The sequence below is a fragment of the Caloenas nicobarica genome, chromosome 2 (assembly GCF_036013445.1).
Source record: "Caloenas nicobarica isolate bCalNic1 chromosome 2, bCalNic1.hap1, whole genome shotgun sequence".
NCBI classification, from domain to species: domain Eukaryota; kingdom Metazoa; phylum Chordata; class Aves; order Columbiformes; family Columbidae; genus Caloenas; species Caloenas nicobarica.
In genome coordinates, this window is record NC_088246.1 from 27,614,343 (window position 1) to 27,640,357 (window position 26,015).

At 39.7% G+C, this 26,015-nt stretch overlaps 1 protein-coding gene across 1 annotated transcript in view; it reads left to right on the top strand.

The window, feature by feature from the left end:
* Positions 1-373: 373 nt before the first annotated feature.
* The window catches only part of SDHAF3 (succinate dehydrogenase complex assembly factor 3), a 33,332-nt gene continuing 7,690 nt past the window's right edge, over positions 374-26,015 (top strand). Inside the window, exon 1 of the mRNA XM_065629312.1 lies at positions 374-551. Coding sequence (XP_065485384.1) covers positions 390-551 — 162 coding nt within the window. The 5' untranslated portion in view covers positions 374-389. The remainder of the gene's footprint in view (positions 552-26,015) is intronic.

A 26,015-nucleotide genomic window follows, 5' to 3' on the forward strand; every position in this document is an offset into this window, starting at 1 on the left:
TTCCGGTGATGAAAACAGAACTGAAAATTAACCAACTTCTATTTTTATTGTGATCCCTGCCATCCGCACATGTGCTTTTTGAAACAACGCCAGTTGCTTGTTCATCCTCCATCTATTTTAAAAGTAAGGTTTGCCACTTAATTTCTTGGCGACGTCTTCGACACTGTGCAGGTGAACACGGTGCAGACGAATTTTCTGCAAAATGCCGCCTCTGAGTTCATTCGACGTTATTTTGTGATGAACGAAGCGGAGCTTTGGTTTCAAGACCCGCTGCTACTCCGCCAACACTGCACCGGGCAAGGCCTGCGCCTCTCCCGGGCCCAGCAGAGGCCGTGCCCGGCCCGGCCCCCTGGCTCCGCCCCGGTGCGCCCGCCTCAGGCCCCGCCGCCATGCCGGGCGCTGCGCGGCGCCTGTACCGGCGGATCCTGCTGCTGCACCGGGCGCTGCCGGCCGCCCTGCGGGCGCTGGGGGACCGCTACGTGAAGGAGGAGTTCAGGAAGCACAAGGCCGCCGGGCCCGCCGAGGCCCAGCGCTTCCTGCGGGAATGGGAGGCAAGTGCCCGCCGCCCCGCGGGGTCTGACGCGGGGGCGCCTCCCCAGCCGCGGGCCCGCCGGGCGCTCCGGGCCCTGCGGCGCGGCCCTCGCTGCCTCCCCCGGCCGGGAGGGCCCAGGCGCCGGCCCGGGAGGGGACACCGGCCTCTCGCAGCCGCCCTTGGGCCGGCGGCCGGCCCCGCGGTGACCTGCCGTAGCAGCGGCGTGCTGGATTTGGCGTTGTGCGGGGATACGTGTCGTAGAAAGGGAGACAGAAAATGCCTGTTGGTTGCTTCGCTGCTAATTACCACTGAGGTGTTGATCGCTGGGTCGTGTGCTGAGTGCGTGTTGTTCCTCTGGCACGGTCCCCTGAAGGGCACACTCGTTGCAGAGGTACAAAATTCCTTGTAGCTCTACATCTCTGGGCAGGTTATCTTTTGTGGTTCTTATTTCCTTGTCTCATCTGTGTGTGATTATAACTATGCGCACACAAGTACATATAACAGAATGACAACAATTATATAATCAGCTATGTATACATATATAAAAAATACACAAAACTACCTGTATAATTTATAATAATACACTATATAAATGTGTATGTATTTGTAACTACATACATAGCTAATTGTATAATTATAATTAGCTAAATACATATGTGTAAATAGCCTCCCATGAGCTTGTACTTCGCTTTTGAGTGACATTTTTTCAGGGTGTTTCCTAAAAGAAACAAGTCTTATGTGAACAGTGTTTCTCTGCTTACCCCCCTGCCGCCTCTTCCCCTGAATTTAGTGGCTGACACCAACAAGGACAGAAAAGCAGATCATGGACAAGCGATCAGGAGGTAACGGAGTTTCAGGAGCAGCAAAACGGGGAGACTGGAGGTGGTTGCCCCACATTCCTGAACTCCAGCAGATGCCATAGCAGACCCCAAAATATCCACAGGACAGGCGTTATAGACACTTCACAGAGGAAAACCTCTCAGACCATGAAAATAACTGCAAGAGACAGATCTGTAGATAAGTTTCTCATTAATTTTCATGCTCACTGAACTATTGCTTTGGTAGTATTTTTGAATCTTGAAACTATTTTCCTTTCTGTGGAAGAAGATTGTATTCTGCTCTGCCCTGGAAGCTGGTTTACCGTCAGAAGGGTAATGGGGGGAAATCTGGCCTGTCCGTTCTACCCACTGTAGCTGAAATCTTGTGGGGAGGAAAAGCAGCTCCACTGTCCTTGTGCTGGGACATCAGGAGCCAGTGGGGAGAACACTGGTGTTCTCTTCAGAGGAAAAGAATAAGTGTATTTTAATTGCCTCTTGCCAACTGAAAGATCCTGAAATCAGGAAAATTTAGATCTACTTCTCAAATGCCTGATGCTATTGTAGTTCTTCGTTGCCATTTACTTGATATTGCCAAAATGTTTCCGCATCGCTGCTTCCAATTTTAACATGAGCTAAAAAGACAAGTTACAGGTTACTGTTTTCAGTGCTAAAATCTTCCTTAAAATAGTTTTAGAAAAGGAAGAAAATGTTACATTGAAATGTCTTTAGCCATTTCTGTGAAGTAAACAAATAGTGAAAATGTTTCTCTGTTTTAAATTACAGGGAAAACTGGGAAAAAATTAGACTACAAGGAACAGAAGTCGAATTTTGAAACCTGACATTTAGTGCTATTAGCTATGATATGTTCAAGGAAAGGAAACTAATTTAATAACTGTTTTGAGTGTGTGTGTATAAAGAACTTTGCAAATATGTCTGTCTTCTAACAAGGTACTGGGAGAGATTAGCACATAGTTAATGTGGCCCTTCTCATCTTTAATTTTTACTTTGCTCTGGGATTTTTTCTTCTCCAAATAATAATAATCTGTTTCAAGGGTGGAATTCAAATCAGACTTTCACATTTAATGGCCTGTGGGACTCTGCATCTTACAATATGCCGTGGTTCCCAGCCTCTCGAAACCTTGAACTAGATAACTGAGGAAGATGGACTGTAGATGACTTGGATTAGGTAATAGAGAAAGGTGCTTCAATTCATGTGGGTGTCCTCTTTGCACCCATCCTGGGAAGCAGGACACCCTTATAATCAGAAGTAGGCTGGTGGCTCTAGAGTAGTTTTGGCAGAATACACTGGCGTACGGGTGAAGCACCCAGTTCTTGAAGGGCTTATGAATCACATAGTGACATGCAGAGCTGTGATGTGCTACTTCACATACATGAATTGTAACTGTACTTCTTGACCCAATATCTATTTTTATTTAAAAAAATCCCAAGCAAACCAAACAAAAAAAAAAAACCCAAAGAAATTACCACAACATTAATACAAAATGATGTTTATATTCCCTGTTAAGTTTTAGCCATTTTTTTTTTTAATGCAAAGTTACAGCTCTGTTAACAGTATTTTGGCGTGTTGCGCATGTCGAGCACCTTTCCCAATTTGCTTGTTCATTAAGGTACATGGTGTATACCTTAAGTATGCACTTGAGTGCTGTCAATATTCCATCTGGAAAAGTTTTTTCCTCATGTCTTGTTGCATGCAGGGTGTCTGGTACAGAGTGCTGTGATGTCTCATATGACAGAAAAATACTATTCATAATTTTATATTAAAACAGCGTATCTTAATGTGTATTCACCAGACAGTTATGATTATGGATATGACTGCATCGATGTTTCTTGACTTTGAATGAGGACTTGAGTATGAAATGTAATCTTTATAAGCCACCCCATGTGCTTTTCGAGTGAAAATTTCCAAGGACAACTTAATTTTAACATGAAACTACTTTTGTTGAAACTCTTCAGGCTTTGTTTGGACAGTCAGACCTTCTGTGTGTGCTTGAAAATATACTAGTTCATAGTCTGTGTTTGTAGTATACTTTCTTGTCCTCCAATTTGATTTGTATTTGCAAATTGTTTAGGTAACAGGCCTGGCATTTTAATTGCGTTATGGTTGTGCCAAACAATTTTTTTTCCCCTTGGTATTTAAATTATGCTGATTCAAGGGAACTGGGCACATTGGTTTCTTGTCAAAGAAAACAAGCTGAGCAAATTCCCTTCATTTCTTGTGAAACATGGTGAAAAACCTGTAGGATTTTACTTTTAAGAGCTTTAAAAAGAACTATTAAAGGAATTTAATTTTACAGGGCATTTGAGCAAACATAGCTTCTAATGTTGCTATAGTTCTTTAACATCATGTTCTGTTCCATGGCCTTTGGGAAGAACCCAGATCTCAGTGCAGGACCGGAGTACTCAGCCTAATTCTCAAATGGGTACAGGCATCTTGAATATCCTTACGGTGCACACAAGCTCAGGTGGAACAGGGACATTTCTAAGATTAACTTGGAAAAGAAATAGAGGAAAAAAGAGGTAGAAGGGCTCCCAAGTAATATTGTCTCAATATGTGAATGATTTGTATTGTTTTCACATGAAGAAGATGAGAAGGGATCCCCTTCTTTGCCGTGCACAGGGATGGAGGGATTTAGTGTTAGAACTCAGCTGTGTAGGCGGCTCATGTCATTTTATGGGAAACCTAAACTGACTTGTTTGTGTGTACGAGATAGGAAAACTATCCGTTGAATATCCTTGGAAGAGATCTTAAGTGAATGAGACTGATAGAAATAATCTGCGATTATGTATACATTTATGTAAAAGTAGAACAATGTAAATTTTGCATTTTTCCTACGCATGTTGGATCGATGGTTTGTGTCTTGAAACCTGCTGGGAAGTGTTAAAGGGGGATGAAAAGAAAGAAAGCTTTGCTGTTCAGGAATTATGATTGTTTGGGTAGATTCAAATCAAGTATATAAATTATTAATATATGTTCCTTTCTATTTTCTAAATATTTAATATTTTAATTAAAATAATTGGTACTCATTTACAGGAGGTGGCTGATATAATTGGATTGATAGTGATTATTACCTTGGAATGCTATTGAATTAATGTTGACAGATATAATAAGTGAATTAGTTCAACAGTGTTCTAAATCATATGGTAGCTGATGAGAATGCTTACTTATAGGTAATATTAAGATAATAGGTAATATTAAGATAATTACTTTACTCCAGGTTGCAAATGATGCAATGTAGAATATTCAGCGAAGTAATTTCAGTAATCATTAGTTTTACATCATTTAAGTTAATTCTTCTTTTAATTTTGAAAATGGCCAGTTTGTACTTAGCTTGTTTAAGAAGCCTGACCTTATAGATAGGAAGGTCTGGACTATCTTGAGATGAGCAGAATCATTCAGCAGAATTACATGACATTTTCTCACATCTAAGAGGTTGAATAAATTGCCTTCGAAATGCCTTGGCCGCTCTTGACTCTGAAAGCATTTTTATAAGCTTTCAGATGAACTGAAACTGGTTTGGGAGCTGACACCTGCTGTTGTATACTCAGAAGAAAGGTGATATTTTTTCATTCCTGATAACAAATCTAGATGTTATACTGATAAAATTAAGGTGGAACTATATCCCTCTGTCTGGAGAACTTGGTCATGTAGCCTCTCAAGTATGGTTAATTTTTTGAATTGGTATGATATCAGATATGATACAAATAATTGTCATTCATCAAATTTGTCTTTGGTTGCCCACGTCACTTACAGTATTTAGTGTGCTGGGATTTTTGTGAGACCGTCTCATCATAGTTCCTAGGATGTAGTTGTCCTGATACATCTTTTTCTGCTCATGAGTGGATACACTGACAGAATTTTTTTCCTTCTTAATTCTTTGGGCTAGTATGATCTTCCCTCCCCTTCTTGATTTATTTTTAGGCTTCTGGCACTCAAAAATACATTGAGATGTTGAAAGAGAATTTGAAGAGCAAAGAGCCAAAGAAAGTTCGATAGGCGGAACGGGAAGCTGTGGCGAGCACTGGAGTCAGACTGGAGTGGGAATGGGACGTGTATTTGTGCTGTCTTTCAGCAAATATATAGGTTGCATAAGTCTAAAACTGCCGCTGACTTTCTGTATTCCGCTCTCAGTTTCAGCGAAGTACATTATATAAGTGATCTTTTCTTTGCCTGACAAAGAAATACATTTTTTGGAAATGAAATATGACTTTAAGGTTTTTGCCATTTTATGACTTTAATAGAAGTTGTGAAGTAGGATTTAAGAGTAGTATTTCATTGTAACATTACCGGATACATTGGAATTTGCTTTTTGTGATTTTTATGGCTATCCGGATGAAAACCTTCTTATTAAGAGTAAATTCCTACCAAGACTTACATGTTTAGCCCCCACTTAGGGTGTTCACTGGGTATTAATTTGTAAGAACTAAATTGGAGACAATTTCCTCTATTTTCTTTGATATTTCTCAAAAGGCAGGAAAGAAGTTCTCACTTTTCTGAGAGCCATAGCTGATGAATTGAAAAGCATGTGGGATTCGGGTGTGACTGGCCACAGAAAATCAGCCTGTTTGTCTGACCTGACGTTCCTGCTTTGCTGTGAGATTCAAAGTCTACCTGTGTAAGATGGCAATTTTGCCTCAGTGCACCCATGATTTGGTGAGTGTCTTGAACCAGCATTCATGTGCAATTGTCCCTTTGAGCAGAAAAATAAAGGCAAAGGTTGACCACATGGATCCCTGTAGCAAAGTTTCACGGTAATAGCATCCTTGTCAAATTATAGCATCACTTCCATCCTTTCAGTGCTCCTTCAGATCTGGGTTTAGAACAGGAGCTGGTGTCTGCTCCCCTTCCACGGAGAATCCAGGTTGTCTGGGAGCTTCCTCATGTGGAGACACGTGGGGTGACCTGGTGGGTCCCCGCTGGCTTGTGCGTGCTGCACACCCGTCACGGGAAGGGGCATTCGGTACTTCTCATCTGGAGAGCAGCCTCGTTCTCCCTCAGATTCACCTGCCCACTGCTAAGACCAGTGATTTCTTGGTGGATTTTTTTTTTCCTGTGTACATATTGGTGCAGGATAGCAGTTGATTAACTTCTTTTGTTTAACTTTGTTATGTGTAAATACACTGCTTTTTTTTTTTTTTTTCCTGTTTCAAAAATGATGTAGTCTGGGGTTGATGGAAAATAAGGCTTAAAGGCAAATGTGAGATTTTGTTTTAGACCTTTACTGTAGTTTCCAAATTCAAAATTTCATAAGCTGTGGCATCAATACTCTCAGTGCTTCTGTCGTGTCTCTATATTATCATATCTGTGATTGCATGTAGCTAGTCAGATGGCTGCCCTAGTAACTGTGTCTGTCTGCTAGTTGAAGTTTTAATTTACAACTGTTCTGACACAGCAGGAGATAATATCTGAATCATTGTGGGGGGTCACATCAGACAGTAACATCAGTGACTTGCATCTGCCAGTCACCTCAGGGTATAGTTGTATCTTATAACGATTGGTCCAGATGGGATGCACCCGCGGGAGCACCAGGGAGCTGGCTGAAGTCATTGCTGGACCGCTCTCCATCATCTTTGCCAAGTCTTGGGAAACGGGAGAGGTGCCTGAGGACTGGAGGAAAGCAAATGTCACTCCGGTCTTCAAAAAGGGCAAGAAGGAGGACCCGGGCAACTATAGACCGGTCAGCCTCACCTCCATCCCTGGGAAAGTGATGGAACACCTTATCCTTGGTGCCATCTTAAGACATATCAAGGTTAAGAGGGTCATCAGGGACAGTCAACATGGCTTCACCAAGGGGAAGTCGTGTTTGGCCAACCTCATAGCCTTTTATGAAGACGTAACAAGGTGGATTGACGATGGCAGAGCAGTGGATGTGGTCTACCTTGACTTCAGCAAAGCATTTGACACCATCTCCCACAGCATCCTCACGGCAAAACTGAGGAAGTGTGGACTGGATGATCGGGTAGTGAGGTGGACTGCAAACTGGCTGAAGGAGAGAAGCCAGAGAGTTGTGATCAATGGGGCGGAGTCTGGTTGGAGGCCTGTATCTAGTGGAGTGCCTCAAGGGTCAGTTCTGGGACCAATACTGTTCGATATATTCATCAATGACTTGGATGAGGGAATTGAGTGTACTATCAGCAAGTTTGCTGATGACACCAAGCTGGGAGGAGTGGCTGACACGCCAGAGGGCTGTGCTGCCATCCAGCGAGATCTGGACAGGCTGGAGAGTTGGGCGGGGAAAAATTTAATGAAATATAACAAGGGGAAATGTAGAGTCTTGCATCTGGGCAGGAACAACCCCAGGTTCCAGTACAGGTTGGGGAATGACCTATTAGAGAGCAGTGTAGGGGAAAGGGACCTGGGGGTCCTGGTGGACAGCAGGATGACCATGAGCCAGCACTGTGCCCTTGTGGCCAAGAAGGCCAATGGCATCCTGGGGTGTATTAGAAGGGGAGTGGTTAGTAGGTCCAGAGAGGTTCTCCTTCCCCTCTACTCTGCCCTGGTGAGACCTCATCTGGAATATTGTGTCCAGTTCTGGGCCCCTCAGTTCAAGAAGGACAGAGAACTGCTGGAGAGAGTCCAGCGCAGGGCCACAAAGATGATGAAGGGAGTGGAGCATCTCCCTTATGAGGAGAGGCTGAGGGAGCTGGGTCTCTTTAGCTTGGAGAAGAGGAGACTGAGGGGTGACCTCATCAATGTTTATAAATATATAAAGGGTGGGTGTCACGAGGATGGAGCCAGGCTCTTCTCAGTGACAACCAACAGTAAGACAAGGGGTAATGGGTTCAAGCTGGAACACAAGAGGTTCCACTTAAATGTGAGAAGAAACTTCTTCTCAGTGAGGGTGACGGAACACTGGAACAGGCTGCCCAGGGGGATTGTGGATTCTCCTTCTCTGGAGACATTCAAAACCCGCCTGGACGCCTTCCTGTGTAACCTCATCTAGGTGTTCCTGCTCTGGCAGGGGGATTGGACTAGATGATCTTTTGAGGTCCCTTCCAATCCCTAACATTCTGTGATTCTGTGATTCTGTGATTCTGTGATAGTACATTGCATAGTGAATTCCACTGATGTGATGGAACTTTGTATAAATATGTGGTGTGCAAATAGGTTTATAAATTTCACATGATTTGATTGTTGCATGTATTCGTAAAGTATATAACACGCCTTTGATATTAAAGTGTGGCATTAATTAAATCCTAACTGAAATTTGTTGGCAGAGTACAGCAATCGTTATAAGATACAACTTAGATGGAGAAGTTTAAATTGCTGTCGTGGGGTAAATCTCTAATATGTGTAACAGTTTATTCCTTGCATTGAGTAGCACTGGCTTGGGAAATGAGCAGGGCATGTTTACGTTAATGCTTTCAGATTTGAAGACACTAGAAGTTTTGTGTATGCCTGCTCCTGGATACTTTCCTAATGAGTACGAGTTTGTGACATTTAGCGTGTGATTAGATCACTAAATAAGAAAATAGGAATCGTCAGACACAGTAGAAGCAGTGGAGCATTGACAGAATTGTCAGTTTAAAAGGTAATTCACATTTCCATCTAGTGGTGGTTTAAAATTCTGTCCAAGCCATACGAGACAGCGTATGTGTAACCGTGCTAGCTAAACATACCCTAGTACTTGTGTATGCGTTTGAAACTTAGGAAATCGAAAGCCTTTGTTATGTATAAATTATATACATAATAGCACATAGCTCTCAGGGCCTCCAGATTTTTTTAAGTTAGAGCTGTAATGATCAGGAATCTGTTATTTTGGCAGCGTGCATTCAGGTCCCTGAGTACTCTTTGAATCTAATAATTTATCTGATTTGCTGGAAATTAGTCTGATAATTTTTCAGTGTTCCTTGGCAGCCATTTCAAACATTTAACTGCATACAGGTTACAGAAAGAAAATTGGTGTCTTAAAAAGTTGTCTTTAAGTTGTATGTATGCAAGTATGAGTCTTGTTAGATTTCTTGTTTCCTCTTAGACTTAAAAAAAAAAAAAAAAAGGGAAAGAAAAGGAAATGAGTATTCTGTTTGCTTTGCCCTTATCTTGATGTTCCAGCACTGTTTATTTTTATTATTTGAAGTATTTTACAGTAGAATTTGGAGAACCTTACCAGGTTAGGTCTTCAGATCAAGATAATATCGAGGTAACTAATCCACAAATCTTTTGAACTTTCTTATATTTTAAGACAATGTAGTGGGTCGAACGGACAAATGGAGTATGAATTGGAATTGCAAGTTTATAAGGATTTCCGCTTGTTTATATTTTATTGACACCTTCCGTCTAGTGTTTGTTTGGTACTTATGTGAATATTGTCAGCTTGTAGTGTTTTATAAGCATGGTAGGTTTTACTGTGTTTTCAGTGCATTTCCACTATCAACACTATGAACACTGCCAACTTTCCACAAGTGCTGTCAAGTACCATATATTGTAATTACTGCGATAATATTATGAGTGCTGTAATTGTGCATGCTACATAGATGTGCTTTTCTGTCCTGTGTAGACATAAAATTGATGTTTTCTGTGAGTTAAAATGGAATCTGAAGCCCATCTAAATAATTGTTTTGGATTTTTTTTCCTCTCCTTTCAGCATAATTTGAGGCGTTTGAACAAATAGCATTATACAAATTGAAGGATTTTTAAACCCCAGATGTGTGTATCACATCTGAATATAGAGCTGTACTCAAGACACACTGATGTGTTTGGACCCATTAAGGGATGAAGTTTTTTATACGGTTTGCTAATATTAAAGTCAGTTAAACAAATATTTTTTTGCAAGAAACTGAAGCTCAGATTTCCACCTCATAATCTTGTATTCAGTAGCATCTTTACCAATCTTCACATTGTTTTAGCTGTCTTCCCTAATGCTGAGAGCTTTGGCTGTTTTAATGCTGAAACTGCCTGTATCAACAACCGTACACCTAATTGATGTCCTGCTGTTTATGCAGCTCACTCCTGGGAATACACTGAGCAGAACATTTCTGCTGAAATATTTTTATATCTGTGTCTCAAACCTGCTAATTTCAAACTGCCTTTTTTGAAGGGTATGATTTGGAAAACGTGTTTAATCATAGCGTCTGATAAAATGTTTGATTTTTATAGGTTTTTAAAGGTAATTTCCAGAAGTAGTGTTAATGAAATATTTCTAATGAAATGTTCGTGATACTAGAAGTTAGAAGTGATGTTGGTTTTTAGGCTTAGTGATATGTGGGGAGCTTGACTGCTGTTAATATGCTCCTTTTTTGTTGTTGCAGGGATATTTGTGAGAGACAGAGCAGACTGAGGGGAAAGAGATCATAATGCACTTTTCCCCACCCCTGCAGTAACTGCCTAAATCTGTAGAATACCTTCTAAACTGATCTCGCACCCACCTTTCGAGACTGGCTAGCAACTGATGTAGAATACATATGATTTAGATACATATTCCCTTGCTCTGTGAGAATTCCTGAATTATGTAAAATTGATACATTAGTTTTAAGTTATTTTGTACTGTTTTTTCTTCCTGAATCATTCTGTTCCATAATTTAGACGAAATGAACAGATCATTAGGTCACTGCAACTTTTTTTTTTTTTTTTTTTTTTTTTCTTTTTCTGAGTCTGAACTGGAAGAATCCTGGTGGAAGGGTTTGAACTGAAGTTCCCATCACCGTTGCTTCTTTGGAGATGTCGTGCCTGAAAGTATTGAATTGTGTTGGTAGCATTGATATCTGCATGGAATGAACCAGAGCAACTGGTTTATTTTCTGTGGACCACCAAATACCATTTAGCTCATAATAAGTTTCTTGCTTTTTATGATTGCGTAGTGGAAGCATGTGGTCTTTGTAACTGAACTGAGTTTGTGTGCTCTTTGATGTATATGCAGTCAGTATTGAGGGAAGAATTTGTATTACATTAGCAATCTTTGAAACTTCATTACCTTCTAACTAAAGTCTGTAATGCCCTCATGTGTAGTCTGATGGCTGATTTTTGACTTGATAAATGAGAAGTATCCTTCATAGAATTGCAGTTTTTGAAGTGTACGCATGATGGCAGCAAATACTTAAATTGAGGCAGCTTGTTCCCGTACTAGAAACAAATAGGATATTGAGTTTTCTAATATTAACTAGAATTTTCACATATTCAGTCCTTGATAAACTATTCATTAAAATACATGTTGATATTTGTTAATGTACTGCTGCAGATTTTGAGAATTAAGAATTCAAAAATTTAATTAAAAAATTTAATGCAAAACCTTTACTGTGGTTTCCACCTGGTTTAGCCCTATTGTTTTCCTAATGTCCTTTCTGGTTTTGCTTTGCCTTGGGGCAGTTTGCTACCCCAGTAGTGAACTGCAGCAGTTACCCTAGTAGTTTGCAGTGTTGAGCGTGGCTCCCCTTCGATAGCCTGGCAGGGAAAAGGGCACCTACAACACTCTGTTATCCCTCAAAGCGTTGCCTTGTGTTGCGGATGGAGCGAGAGAGGGAGGGATGCGCTTCACTCGTGAGAGGGAAGCAACAATAAACTTTATTGATATAAACCATTGAGGTAGTCAAGTTCAATGATAAATATGATAGTAGTTTAACAAGATGTGATGGCAAGGTATGCTTGATTATTTACTGCGTAGAGGGCAGGGTCAGACAAAACCATCAGGGAGGCCTCCCGCATTGAGTCATGAGTTTGAGAGGACCCCCTTATGCTCTAAACTCCTCAGAGATGGGCCTGGGCGCGGCTGGATCCAGACTTAGTCTCAGACTATGTTTTCCAAATGTGGCTTGAGTCGGACGTTGACCAGCACTGTGGTTAGGTGGGCACATTGCCATGAATTAACCCCTGGCTGTTGTGTCCTTATCTGCCTCCCCCAAATCCACTTTGAGCCGGCTGCATCCCTCACAACCAGACGCATCCATCGCGACCACCACTGGTGGTTATCACTGGAGCGGGGTTACGGGAGAAGGGCAGGTCAGGGTGCGGGGCGAGCACCCTGCCACACTCTGGCACTAATGATTTCCCAATGGTGCTGAAGTTTGCTTTTCTGAGGACCAGTTTTGTTCGTCTCTATTGGAATAATATATCTGATCTCTCTGCAAAGAGTTCTTGTATGTTCCTTTTTCATGCTTGCTTTTGTAGAGTGCTGGTGTCTCATTTTGTGATGATTTTTACTCAAATTACTTTTTACAACGGGATTTGTAGATGAGTCAAACCTGTGATGGAGAACGAGCCTAAGATAACCACCCTGGACTAGTTTCTACCATATTTAAGAAGTGATTAAAAAAATTCCTAGTCACATTCTAGGAACTTTGTAGACCCCAGTGTCTGACTCTGCATTTTTCAACAGATATTGACATGGTAAAAATTCCTTTTTTTCCTGTAGTTGGAAAGTTCTTGAAGTTGTTCACAGTTGTTTTCTCATAGTCTTGTGATTAAACAGTCCAACATGATAGATTTGCTTTTGTTCGTTCCTCTTCAGGCTTTCCTCTGGCACATTCATCAGCTTAAATACGTTCTTCTTCCTGTACTCCTTAACAGATATATATTTTTTGACACACCATATAGTATTTTGCTCTTTATTTTTCCCTGTTACAGTATTTCTTTCCAAGTTGTCATCCTGTAATCTAGATCAGTAATGTGAATTTTCCAGCAAGCGTTCTCATCCCAGCGGAACACCCTCAGTGCCTCCATCGGTGGCCGTGCCCACGCTGCGCCTTGGACCCTGCGCTGAGCTGTGCCGAGCAGCTCCCTGCTCTCCACCCGTGGGCTTCGGATGCCCCAGGGCTGGAAGTGAGCGGGACGTGCTGTGACCAGGCCCCCCGCACAGCGGTGGGGACACCAGGGCTGAGTCTTCCTCTGTGCATGGCTTGAGTTTACCAACAGCAGCCTCCCTGCATTTCTAAAAGTCTGACAACTGGATGATTGCTGATATTGCAAATCAACAATGGGTAATGGTAGCTGGATAACCAGCTGGTTCTTTAGCTGTTAGATGTCATATAGTATGACATACGTGACATAAAAGCACACCTTTCTTGCTACTATGGCACCAGGAAGGGAGATAATTATCACAGTAGCTTTCGGCTCTGGTTTCATCTGACTAATCTGGCAGCTGAACAGGGTCATTACAAAATTCTGATCAGCCACGGTGGCCCCCGGTAGAGTACGCCCAGAGGCGGTGGAGCCTTAGTATGCAGACACAAAAATATCTATTATTATTATTATTATTATTATTATTATTATTATTATTATTATTATTATTATTATTATTATTATTATTATTATTTTTAATTTTTTTTAAAAAAATTTTATCAGGGATCTGTTGAGTTTTAAAGTTATTATATTTTTGGAAGCATATAGTACTAGCCCAATATACATATTTTTTTTCACCAAAAGAAAAACTTTATTTTTAACAATACCACATTTTGGATGCCATTGCAAAATATGTTGGTATTACATGGTGCTGTTAACAGTAGGAAGTTTTCTTTGAAAATATAGTATAAAAATGTATTTATTCCTACTTTTGTTCCTTGACATGGGTGAAACATTTGAACTGAACCTCTTTCTTTTTTTTTCTGTCCCTTCTAACATGAATATGGCATGTGTTGGTCATCCTTTGTGGTATTTAAAGCTATTGTCTACCACAGTTACAGGAGCTATGGTTTAGAAGAATAGCACCTGGTGGAGAGCGTAGGTCAGCTTCAGGCTGTGGTGCAAGCAGGATGCTCCAAAATTAAGGATATTCTGGTTCATGTTGAAATGACTTGTTCTGTGTATGTACTTCATTTACAGTAGTTTAAATTTGACTTAATGCTTAGAATTAAATCTAAGGTGTGCAGCAAGTCATGATATTCAGTTGTTTTCTGGGCCTCCTGAATTTTTAAATTCAGTTGATTGTTTGCAGTGGAGCATGCTAGTGAGCTTTTTAACATCCATTACAGCTAGTCATTGTAAGAATTTATTTAAGCGATCCATGATGTGAAGAGTTTTAATTAAATAACAGACATATATTATGACCTTAGTGGTTTACAAAGATGAGATCTTGTATAGCTGTGGGGTTTTTTTTCATTAGTTCTGCTGCTGATTGACCAGTGAAAAGAAATTCCATGGGCAGCACTAGCAATGTCAGTCTGGTTCATGGACAGTTTGGTTCCATCACTGTAACTGAAAGGAATTACATTATTAAGAAAAGCATCATCATCCTGTCAGTCAAGAAGCAAATGAAAGTTACTTTGTAAATAACATGATTTCTGGTTTTCCTTTTTGTTGTTTTGTTCTTTTTTGGTTAAAAGAAAGGAGTTCGAATTTTGCAGTTGAAGAACTTAATCATTTACCTGTTTTCATGGAAGCAGACCTTTGCATTAATTCTGCTTGATAACATAGTGCTAAATCTCGTCCGTTTCAGACAGTGTACTCTGCCACCCGGAGTCTTCACAGGCTGAGCGACAAGGTTTCAGAAAAAACTATCCCAATACAAAAACTGCACATCACGGAGGAGATTCTGATCCAAAACCAAGCAGTGTGTGAATAAGCATTTAGCTTGGGAATACACCTCTTGCAGAGTGTGGTGGGATCTGTTAGTTTGACTGTTTGGCCCCAGCACTGTGGGGCGAAAGCTGTGTCTGTACGGCTGACTTGGACGTGGCAGCGGAACAGCCCGTGTCCCTGCTGCGAGACAGGGTGGCCGCATCCAGACTGCCTGCTGGGAGCAGTCCCGACCTGTGCCAGCTCACCGGCTGGGCCTTGGGGCTGTATGAGAGAAAGCTGGTTGTCCTTCATCAAAACTTGCGCCAGGGCCCGTGGCACCGTGCTCCCAGGGTGGGTGGCTGAGCTCTGGTACCTTCTCCAAGAGTTCCCTGGCACTGTTTTAAGTTGTTAATGCAGGCAGAGCTCTGACTTCTCTGATGCTAAGTGTGAGTGTGTTTTTTTTTTTTTTTTTTTCTGGATTCTTTCTCTCTTGCATTATCAGATTCTCATTGACCGTTAGATTTATCTAACTTTCTCCTAGAGTCATCACCTCTGGGACCTGCGTACAGACCTGAGCCATTAGAAATGAGTTCTGAACTCTCTAGTGCTATTCTGTTGCTGGTCTGGTAAAATAAGGGGGGGACTCTCTAGGCCTTTATGAAATTGCATGTCAAAGCTGGATGCTGCATCTGTACAGCAGCAATTGTGAATGATCCGCTCTGAATAGGTGGAAAATATATTCCTGAAAGGAACAAAAAGCAAATAAAAAAACCTTTTGCTGCCCGTCTAGCCAGGAGGGATTGCCAGACATGTGTCTTGTTACTCTGCATTCTGGATCTGAAACATGTTATTTGAATACTGCTATTTCTTTAAAATTTAATTTCTACTTCAGTGAGAGCATTCACTGATATTAACCCTTTCAGTGTCCTCTTGAGAACGTACCTCAGCTGTCATTCATACCTTTTCTTTGCATAGGTAAGGCGAGTAAGCACACTTTCTCATCATTCCCTTTTACTGCCCCACTTCTGAAAGTCATAGGCCAAGTTTAAACTCATGGGGCACAGCAGATGAGGCTGTGACATTGTGAAGTTCATTGTGCGCAGTGCCTGTGAGAGGGTGTTGTGTGGGTGAAGGGGGCCTGAAGGAGCCCAGTTAAACGTGCTTGGGTAATGATGGGTTTAGGGCAACCCCTGCGTTCCCTGGAAGAACTAGAGCTACTGTCATCTTTGGTTAATGCCAGTTTGTGTATTAGGGCATTTCCAATTTATGCTTTGTTGCTGTTGAACCTAATTTAGTGAACTGGTATCTTTAAGGTGTATTGCTTGTAAATTTTGATCAGGTATTTTTTGGGTGCTGTTGCATAATGTGTATTGTGTTTCAAGTGGAAAGGAGGTTTTGTTCTTCATTTGCATATTGTACAATTAAAACTTCAATTACTTTTATTTAGTGAGGAAAATAATAAATGCAGTGTGTTTATTTTCTGAGAAATTGCTGCCAATGAAGTTTTGTGTTTGTTACGAAAGGATGGAAACTACATTATGCATGCATTCAGTAAAAGCTCGTGTTCTGATACAGTTAGAATAAATCATCTGATTATTGAATGATGGTAATATTCTATTACTATTCTCTTAAGTATGTGAATTTGTCTTAATGAAATTAGTAGTTGGTTTAGTTATTTTTATACATTTGCCTTGGGAGAAAAGAACTTTGTTAGAACACAATATATTCAGTACTGGAACATTTAAAAAAAAAATCTGGTAATCCTCGAAACATAATGTCAGATCTTATCGGTAACCTGACATTGTGTTTTAAATGTTTTTTACTTAGGGAAAGTAATTAAAATATAGCTTGGACTGATCTTGGCTTTTGAATGAGTAGAGCAGTAAAGCAGAGGTGGCCTGGAAGCCCTTGGTTGGAAGAGACCCCTGGAGCCCCCTACTCAGAGCAAGGGCATTGTCCGGTCACAAATCCTTGTGATTTTTGCTGTTTGGCGTAGCAAATGTGGAGAAAAGATTTGACTTACAGTATAATTTTCAAATATGAGCTGAGAAAATTCCCAAAGTTTCTGGTATTCAAGCGAAAGTAATTGCAATGATAAAAGTCAGAAAATCATAATTTAAATCAGCATTCACAACTAAATGGTGCTGAAGTACAAGTGCTGAGTACTCTGATAGTAATTAATCATTGGCACACATTGGTATCCTTTGTGATACACTTAATCACTTGTTTTCAATCCAAGAATATGTCCTGAAGAATTGAAAATCATACTGTATTGAGTTTTGCCTAAAAATGATTTAGTATATATAAATGTAACCATATAGGTGTGACGTTGGCTGTGTGTTTACATTTCAACAGTATGTTTAGTATGGGTTAGTTTAGTTTACCTGATTTTATATTGAGACACAGGTCAGCCATATAAATTACATATGTGGCTGAAATGAGGGTTAATGTACTAGACAGTATAAAGTGTAACTGTGATGGAAAGGCTTTTATGGCAATTAGCAATGGCTTGGAAACCAGTATTACGCTGGTGTGAGTGCTGTCAACATCATTATTAATTTTTATTGTATTACTTTTAATGGATTGTTTATGCACTTATTTGCACAAATATGCACTTTTAATGCATAATAAAAAGTATAGGTAGGAATAAATTAAGCATATAAATTTATGCAGACTTTTCTTTTGAAAATGAATTCCATGATATCCAAAGACCCAGTTCCAGTTTTTCATGGCATTACAATTTTAGGATGCGTTAGCTGGATTGGTATCTAATATTGCTTCACTTGAATTTATTTAGTAGTCTAGCAGAAAGCATGCAACAGTGTGTAATGGATTTAATTGCAGTGTGAGTGAGCACGTTGAATTTGTTTTATTTGGCTTTGTCTTTTTTTCACCCTCAGATGTTCAGCTCTGTTGTGTGAGACTAAGTTCTCATGACCCCTTGTACTATTTAGCATACCCCATTTGTTGATTAAAGCTTTTGGTACGGTGATGCATCACTGGCAAGTTACTTGCCAAAGGTTTCCTTTTTCCCAAGTAATGGGACTTTTTGTTTGTTTGCATTTGTGATTAGATTACTTGTAGGCAGTGTTTTTGAGGGAAGATAGGATCCTAAAGATATTTCAAATAGGTATGTTAATTTTGACAGCAATTGTGGCAGAACTTTCCGAGGGGAAATTCTTCACCCACCTGGTGACAGAAAGCATTACTGAGCTGGGTTCTGCAAAGGAAGATGTTTTGCAAAGCTGTGATTTGTAAAATTACTGCTATAGTGGATATAGCAAGCACTTCAGTGAAGATGAGATCTGTTGTATTTTTCTCATAAAAAATAAATACAGTAGAATACAAATGATCCCATTGCTTCCCCCCTCCATTGGTGTATTGTCTTGTTTTTGGTGTTTTCCTCTTTTAAGAAATTAAAGATTCATGTTAAAATGTTATGTTTTGAGACAGAGAAGATAAGTTATGTTTTGTTCTGTTTTTCTAGGGCAACAGCACTATAGCAGCAGGTGGATTTTACAGTTGAATTTTCTGTAGTGCAGGTGTCTGCGGGGTGAGCGGGATGCGCAGTGCGGTCAGGACACCAAGGCAGTGCTGGCCCTGGGACCAGCCCGTGCAGGTGCCTGCAGTGCCTGGCTCACAGGGGCAGCTCAGCAAGCAGCGCACAGGTGGGTTTTGGTGTAAAAAACTATTTATTCTAGTCTGCACATCTTTACTGTGACAGAAATGCGGCATGTGCTGGGATGGCAGAGGGACCCTCGCAATCCGATGCCTTCCTGTGCAGGACCAGTGCTCTGCGCTGTGAGCTGCCACCTCTGCGTCCTGTGCTCACCTGCCGCATCTGCATGGTACTGGGGAGTGGGAGGAGTTCCCACTACATCACTGAACAGGTTTAGTTTGACTCGTCTAAGTCCTCCCCTGAACTGGTGGCTTCACAAATGCAATGGGAGTGATGTTACCTGGAGGGTTATTATTCTTTTTTTTCTTTTTTTTTTTTTTTCCTTCCCCCATTTATCGAGCATGATTTTTTTTCAGGCACATTGAAGCATTCTGGAGGACAGCAAAGCACGCTAATATTCATCATCCCTTAAGACTGAAATAAACCCCCGCTCATGAAGACCCCATAATTTACCATCAGTGTAGTTCAAAGAGAAACATTGCTGGGTGGTAGGTGATGTAGATAGTTTAACCAAAAAAGAACAAAGATTATTCTGCTAGTATCTTCAGGCAACTTATCTGAGAGTTTTTTTCCTGTTCACTATTTTGGCCTAACTCTATAGTGAGTCCTGTGGCTAAATTAAAAAGTAGAGTAGCTTACGTGGGAGTTTACCTTAAATAGGTAGCTCTATAAGCTATCCTACAGAGTGGAGAGTGAGAAGTTATAGTGATTCTCATTTAACTGCCTATTTGTGGGCAGATGTACATGAGGCTTTCTTTTCTGTATTTTTCTTGGCCAGCAAGCAAAATTCATTAAGATGTATAAAAAACCTCAATAATAATTCAAGTTTTTATTGTTCATATAGCATTGCATTATTTTAAACAACTCCAGAGCAATTTTAAAGCCATGCAAATGTAAGTTGAGATAATTCCTTAGTGTTGAAAAGTCTTGAAGCACAAATGAAACGTCTTGAGTAGTTTTGGTGTTCCCTGACTGGTAGAAACCTTGCGGCAACCTATTTATTTGCATCATTAATGGATGGCAGGCAGAGATTTTTCTAAAATTTTTTGTGTAGTCAGTTTGAAAACTCTGCTTGGTCATATACAGTAGAAAAAGGTCTTGTTTCTTAATACGGTATAAACAAACAGTTCAGCAGTTCGATATTGACGCTAATGGTAAAAGTATCATTGTATTAGTGTGGAGAGAACATCAGAGCGGATGCGGATGTACCGTACCAAACTGATTAAATGGTACCACTTAACTCAGAGCAGAGGTAGTTTATCTCAGAGTTTTTTGACGTACAAATAGAACTAATAAGCTACAGTTGCCATTCTTGCTATCTTCTCTGCAGGCAGGCTGCCTCTGCTCCAAATGTTCGTGCTTTACCCATAGCTGAAGACCGTGGTACTCGGTTGTGAAAGCACCTGGGAGGTTGGCAGCCAGGGCACAGTGCTAAGCCGGCTTCACCAATCGTAATGTGGTGCATTTGCGTTTCTGAAAAGTTGCCTCGATATTTTCCTGGCTGTTTTCACACTCTTTGAGAGATGCTTTCCTTTGAAGCATTGAGGTAAAGTAAATTCTGTTCCCATTCAACGTGTATTTTTGCTTAGGACTGGTCAGCCTCTGATTGCACAGAGAAAAAGGGAGATGTCTTAGGTGGGTGAGAAGTTTTTTAAATATGTAGGCAGTCTGGATTTTTGTTGCGAAAGCTTAACTTTTTGTTAACTAAGTGTTCATTTCAAGATGAAGTATGTGCAACACTAAACTATTTGACTTACTTGATTTCCAACCCTTTATTACTCCCCTACCCTGTTTTCCCTGTCATTTGCTAATTCAAAGCAAGTCCCCTCTAGCAGCCGGAAAACCTCCTGTAGTAGCAGAAACAAAAAAGAAGGAATAGAACAAGATTTAGGTGAGTTAATTTTGAAATATTTGTTGTATAGAGATTACAAGAGAATGTGTTCAGGCTTGAATTTGATCTGTATTTGATCTCCCTAAGCACAGTACAGAATATTTTGTGGCATTTTCCAGAAGTGCTTTCGAATTAGCTGTCTCTACAGTCCTTTATTGAATTTTGAAACTCGTTCAGCAGATCAGTGAATTTTCGTTTCTCCTTCTGTACTTAATCCCTTCAGTCTTCTGTGACAGCCCAGCCCATACTTGCTGCATTGTGACAGACGCTATAAAAATCCTCTTAAATGTCAGAGCTGTTGGATGAAGCGTTAAATAGTGACTTGCACATGATTACAGAAGTTTTGGGATTTTTCAGATTTGGGTGCTCTGATGTAGTCAATAGAGATGCGTACTCCTTTATAGCACCTCTTGAACGTACTGGTGACACATTTGTTTTCTTCACTTAGCTTCTGTGGCTACTTCTGAAGTAGTTCAGGGATTGTATAAAATCTGCAAGTTAAAAATCCTTGGTAAGATACACAGATTTGTAGGTTTTAGAGGTTTTTTTTACTTTAAGAAACTGCTAAAAATATCACCACAATTTTAGAATTATATTTAGAGTGGGAACGTTTAATTTCTCTGACCTTTTTTTTTGTCGCACCATCGTATCAGGTGACTTTCTGACTGCATGTATGTTATATCACCATATTTTAGGAAAATATAACAGTGAGGAACTTTCTGTTGTAATTTTGAGAGCAATAAAACTAAAGAAGGAAATGCTGTGATTCGTCCTGTTGCTTGGAGGATATGGAAGACTAAACAATTTATATTATTAACTTCACTTGACAGAGGTATGTTTGTGTGTATACAAAAGTGTATGGCTGGTCTAAAACTTGAACATCATTTAGTATCTTTTGCTGCAACAACAAGAACTTTAAAAATTTGCACTGGGTTTTAGCACAGAGGCCGATGAGTTAATCTTATTCACCTTTTATTAAGTGCTATGAAGTACATGTTAATTGCAGTAATAAGCCTTCTTTCCATAGAGTGAGTTTACAAATATAAACCAGTATGTTGTTAGTTGTCTGAAGGAAAACATCAGTTACATCAGTATGCATTTATTTTCATAGAGATGCCTTGTTGCTGCTAATTAAAAGCAAGAAGGACTGAAGTGATTGTGGTTAAATACACTGAGTTATTTCTATAGAGTAGGATTTTCAAAAGTACCAGACTGAATGCTGTATTTATCTAAGTAACACCCCTATAAGAGTTCACCTGTGGCAGTATTTTTTTATGTTTGAAATCAGACAAGTCTGCCTGTATGTAGGCTTGCTTTTATTGGTGGCCGGTCTCCCAGGTGTGCTCTGTGAAGAGCACACCTCAAAATGTTTGTGCCATGTTGAAGAAACAACTAGGTAAACTTCAATGACTCCTTGCTTGTCTGTTTTAAATGCTTCCACAGGCACCCAGGTAGGGCTTGTCTTTCCTCCCTGTTACTAGAGGGACCATGGGAAGACTGGCCAAGAAAATCAGCCTTTGACTCAGTATTTTCTGTTGCCAAATCTGCTTTGCTAAGTTGGTGCCCCATATATTGCATTGGAACAGGAAATGTAGAATTTGTTCACTTAAAACTGTTTGTCCTGAGGGATGGGTCTGACTTTTCCACTAATGACCTTTTGGTCTGTTTATCAAATATTGCCCATGACTTTTTACTTAATTCATTCAAGCACATTATTCTTCTACAGGTCCATTAAAGTAAAAAATTCAGTGCCCCCTCAGCAGAAAGGTTATTTGTGGTGTCAGGGAAATCAATGCAAGATGCCTATTAGTGGATTAAATTTTTGTTTATACTTGAGGTTTTCTTTATTACTGTATTAGTTTAAGGCTTTGGCTGTAATGAGCATATAGGAATGTGAGTAATGGAAAAATAAGAATACCGAGTCTCTTTTGAATATGTATGTACACTTAACATGCTTCATTGGGTATAAATTGAGTAAAAGAACATTCATGGAAAGTCTTTCAAGTGTCATCACCTGGGATATGTAATATTTTGCATGTTCTTAGTATCAAGCAGTCTAGAAACTAATGTGGTTGTCTTGGAAACAGGTTTTATTTTCCTTTTGTGAATATCTGTATGTGAAATCGTTGTCTTCCTTGAAAATCTGGAAGTAATACTGAAAGAAATAACTGCAAATTTAAGATGCTTGTCATCTATTTAAAGAATTGATACGGGAGACTATAAGTGATGTTTGCATTGTGTGCTTTGATTATGGTTGCGTGATTATGTTGCTGAAACAGTCTTTAGGTTTTTTAAGGTAAAATGCTGGTACTTAGTGTTGATATTTGTCGGAGAATTATCTGCAGTGAAGCACTTTGCCAAGATTTCCTAGCTTAATATTTAAATAGAAACATTACTGTATAACTGATGCGTTGCAGAAGTTCCTAAAATTGAACCGATACGATCACTTCCAGTTTTTTCCCTTGCCCTGCTTTAAATTAACAGCCTGTGAGAAAACCTTGAATATTCTGTGAGATTGTAGCGTCATATTTGCCAGACAAAACATCAGCAGTAGACAGAAGTGCATAGGACAGCTTTTTTATTAGCCAGAGAGCTGCCAGGCACAGCATAAAATGTCAAAGCAAACGAGAAACTGAGTCAAGAAATAACCATCTTTCAAATTGCTGAGGATTTATATGAAAATATGAAACAATGTTCTTGAAGGAAGTTTAACTTTTCTGGTCTGTAGTTTATTTGTCCAGTCACAGCAATCTTAGAGTTTGTTATTAGTAACAGTGTAATTTCATTATAATTTTTACAGATAAAGGTCCAGACTGAATAATTTGCCATGTTTTGTTCTTAAATTCTTAACTCTAGTAAGTTCTAATGAGTTTTTTAATATATTTCTCTTCCAAGTATTTTTGTCTCCAGTACCAATTTAAAATGCTCTCAAACACTGCTGTGTGCTTCAGAGAAGATTTTTTTTTTAATTCTTTCACAAAATAAGTATATTTTTTTGGTGGAGCTCACACTTTGAGCGATACAGCCTGTCCAAGGGGAGAGGACCATGACAGGATCTTGTTGGGCCGTTGGAACCCATTTTCATGGCCATCTCTTTCATTCTCCTTCCCACCTCTTTCTCCTGACCTGTTTCTACATTTCAGATCGATCTCTCTTTTCAAATTAGATTGGTCATTTTATTTTTTTCTTAAATGCTGTTTTTCCTTCAAGTATGTTCTGATTTTTTTTTCCCCTTCTTTACTAAAGCAAGCTCAAGCTTTCTATTTAAGGTCTGAGATGAAGCTTATTAATATAAGTTGAGGGGATCTGAAAGACTATGGTTGCTACCAGTTGGTGCAAAAAGCTTTTAGTGACCTAGATTTTGGCCCTGATGTACAGTACTGATGTAGGTATCGTGTATCCAGAAAGAAATAATTAATCACAGCTTGTTTTTCCACAAATGACAGTAAAGTCACTCTGAGATTCTGTCATGCTGTTGTGCTCTGTTTTGGACATAATAGCGTTGACATATGTTTACCTTGATGGTCAGGCCACAAACTTTGCAATTTCACCTCAAATTATGATCTCATAAGTCTTACATGAAAAAAGGACATTAAAATAACATGTTATTTAAGCTATAAGCAAAGCTGAGTTAGTCATGAAGCTTTTTTCACATTCCTCTAAATGAATGTCATTTCTTCCAGTTTAATGATATTACTAAACTGTGTTAAAAAAAAGTAGTCCATTTATACCTTCCTGATCAAATAGTAATTCTCCTTGCTGATTACTAGGTATTACATAATTATATTCCCTGGCTCCGTTTTAGCTGAACAATTTTTCATTCTCTCCTTCCAAACTGCAAACAACCAAAACCCAAACCCCTTATACGGTAACAGTTCTGTATATTTGCAGTGTGTGCATCATTATGTTACTGTGGTCACTACCCTGAAATTTGGTCGATAATCACATATTCTAGCATCCTTCCTGAATCTCCTGGAAAAACATGATGTTGTTAAAGTTCTCTTCACTTTTTTTTTCAGATTAACTTTTCTAAAACTTTGAGTCTGATTGTACCCACTTTTTACGATCCACTGACTTTGTCCTGGAGAAATCTGTTTTACTTCTATGCATTGTAATTAGAAATGGTGACATGGTCTTTCATCCTCAGAAATTAAAATACCACATAATTCAAAGTTTTCTAAGGATAAAAAGTTACCGCAGTTTTTTTTTGTTTCATCATGCGTTTGACTTCAGGATATTGCCGAATCTGACTTCAGCAGGGTTACCCAAAGGTAAAACAAACTCCAGGGGAGAGATTATGGATTCATTTAAAGAGAAATGGTATTTTTATTGCCTTTTGTAATTAAAAAAATCCAAACAAAACAAAAAACAAACCCCAAACTAATGAACATTTCTCTTTTACCATAAGAAAGGAAGGAAGTTGATTGAATCCAGTCATCTCCAGCGAGAGAGAGAGATGCGTAGTTGCTTTTGCAGTGATGAGACCCACATCTCTGGAGGACAGTGTATCCAGTCATCACATCATCTTTAAGACAGAAGTTTCTGATGCTCAGCACAAAGCCAACCTGCATCCCTCGCTGCACTTAGGCACGTAACATTTAGATGTAGACAATCCCACCACAAGTGCTAGACTGTCCCTCTGCCTTGAAATGGCCTCTACAAACCCTTCATGGACTGAAGTACAAAATAGCTTATCCAAGCTACTCTTCACACAACTTGTTTTTAGAGCTCCTCATTAATTACAAGTGGGTATATTTGCTAGAAAAGGGGGGATTTTTTTCACTTGCATTGTTTTTCTTTGGGGTCGGGAGATGCATCCTGTAGTGAGATGGGTTCTCCACACTCATGGCCTTGAATGGTACGTGAGGAGCCAGTTTGGCCCCTGTCAAACTGTGTTATTTTTGTACTTTCTGTGTTTTGCATTTGTGCTTAAATGGACTCTGTGTGCTGCTCTGCAGTCCCTGTTTTTCCTTCCCTTTCTGGATTGCCACTGGGGTGGCTGCCTCAGCAGAGGGGCAGTGGTTCAGCCCCACTCTGTTGGGTTTTTGGTATTGTTTTTTTTCCCTTCAGGGGTTGCTTAACTACCCTGTTGAAGAGATGGTGATGCATAGTGCATAGGGGACGAGCAGGGGTCTCATCCTGGGAGGAATGCAATTTGTACTGTTGCTGGGTTAGAAAAAAGTCCTTTTAAAATTTTGGTTTTGTTCTTTCACATAATCTGAAGTTTTCCAAAATTTGTATAAAATCATGCTTTCCTTTATTTCTTTTCCTTTTTGAAATAGAGTGAGCAGTGTTTCAGCTTTAATAAAAATAAGGCACACTTTCTGATAAGCTTTTTGATTCTTTCTCATATGTGCTTAAACTTTCAACTTAGTGATTTATGACTGGTCATACAAGCTATTCAGTCTGTTTTCTAAGAGTTCATGTTTTTATACATAGCAAACCTCTGAATAAAATGTACCTATTTAACATGTTACATCCTAACTTCGGTTTCACTGAACCTTTCTATTATTAACAGAAAATATCAAGAGTGGCTGAAGTTTGAAATGTAAAGGAAATGGCAGATATTTTAGCTTGTGTAAGGCATCTTATTCTTTATGTCTAAGAGCTGTCAGAAGATAGTAAACAGATCTTAGAAAAGCAGCATTTGT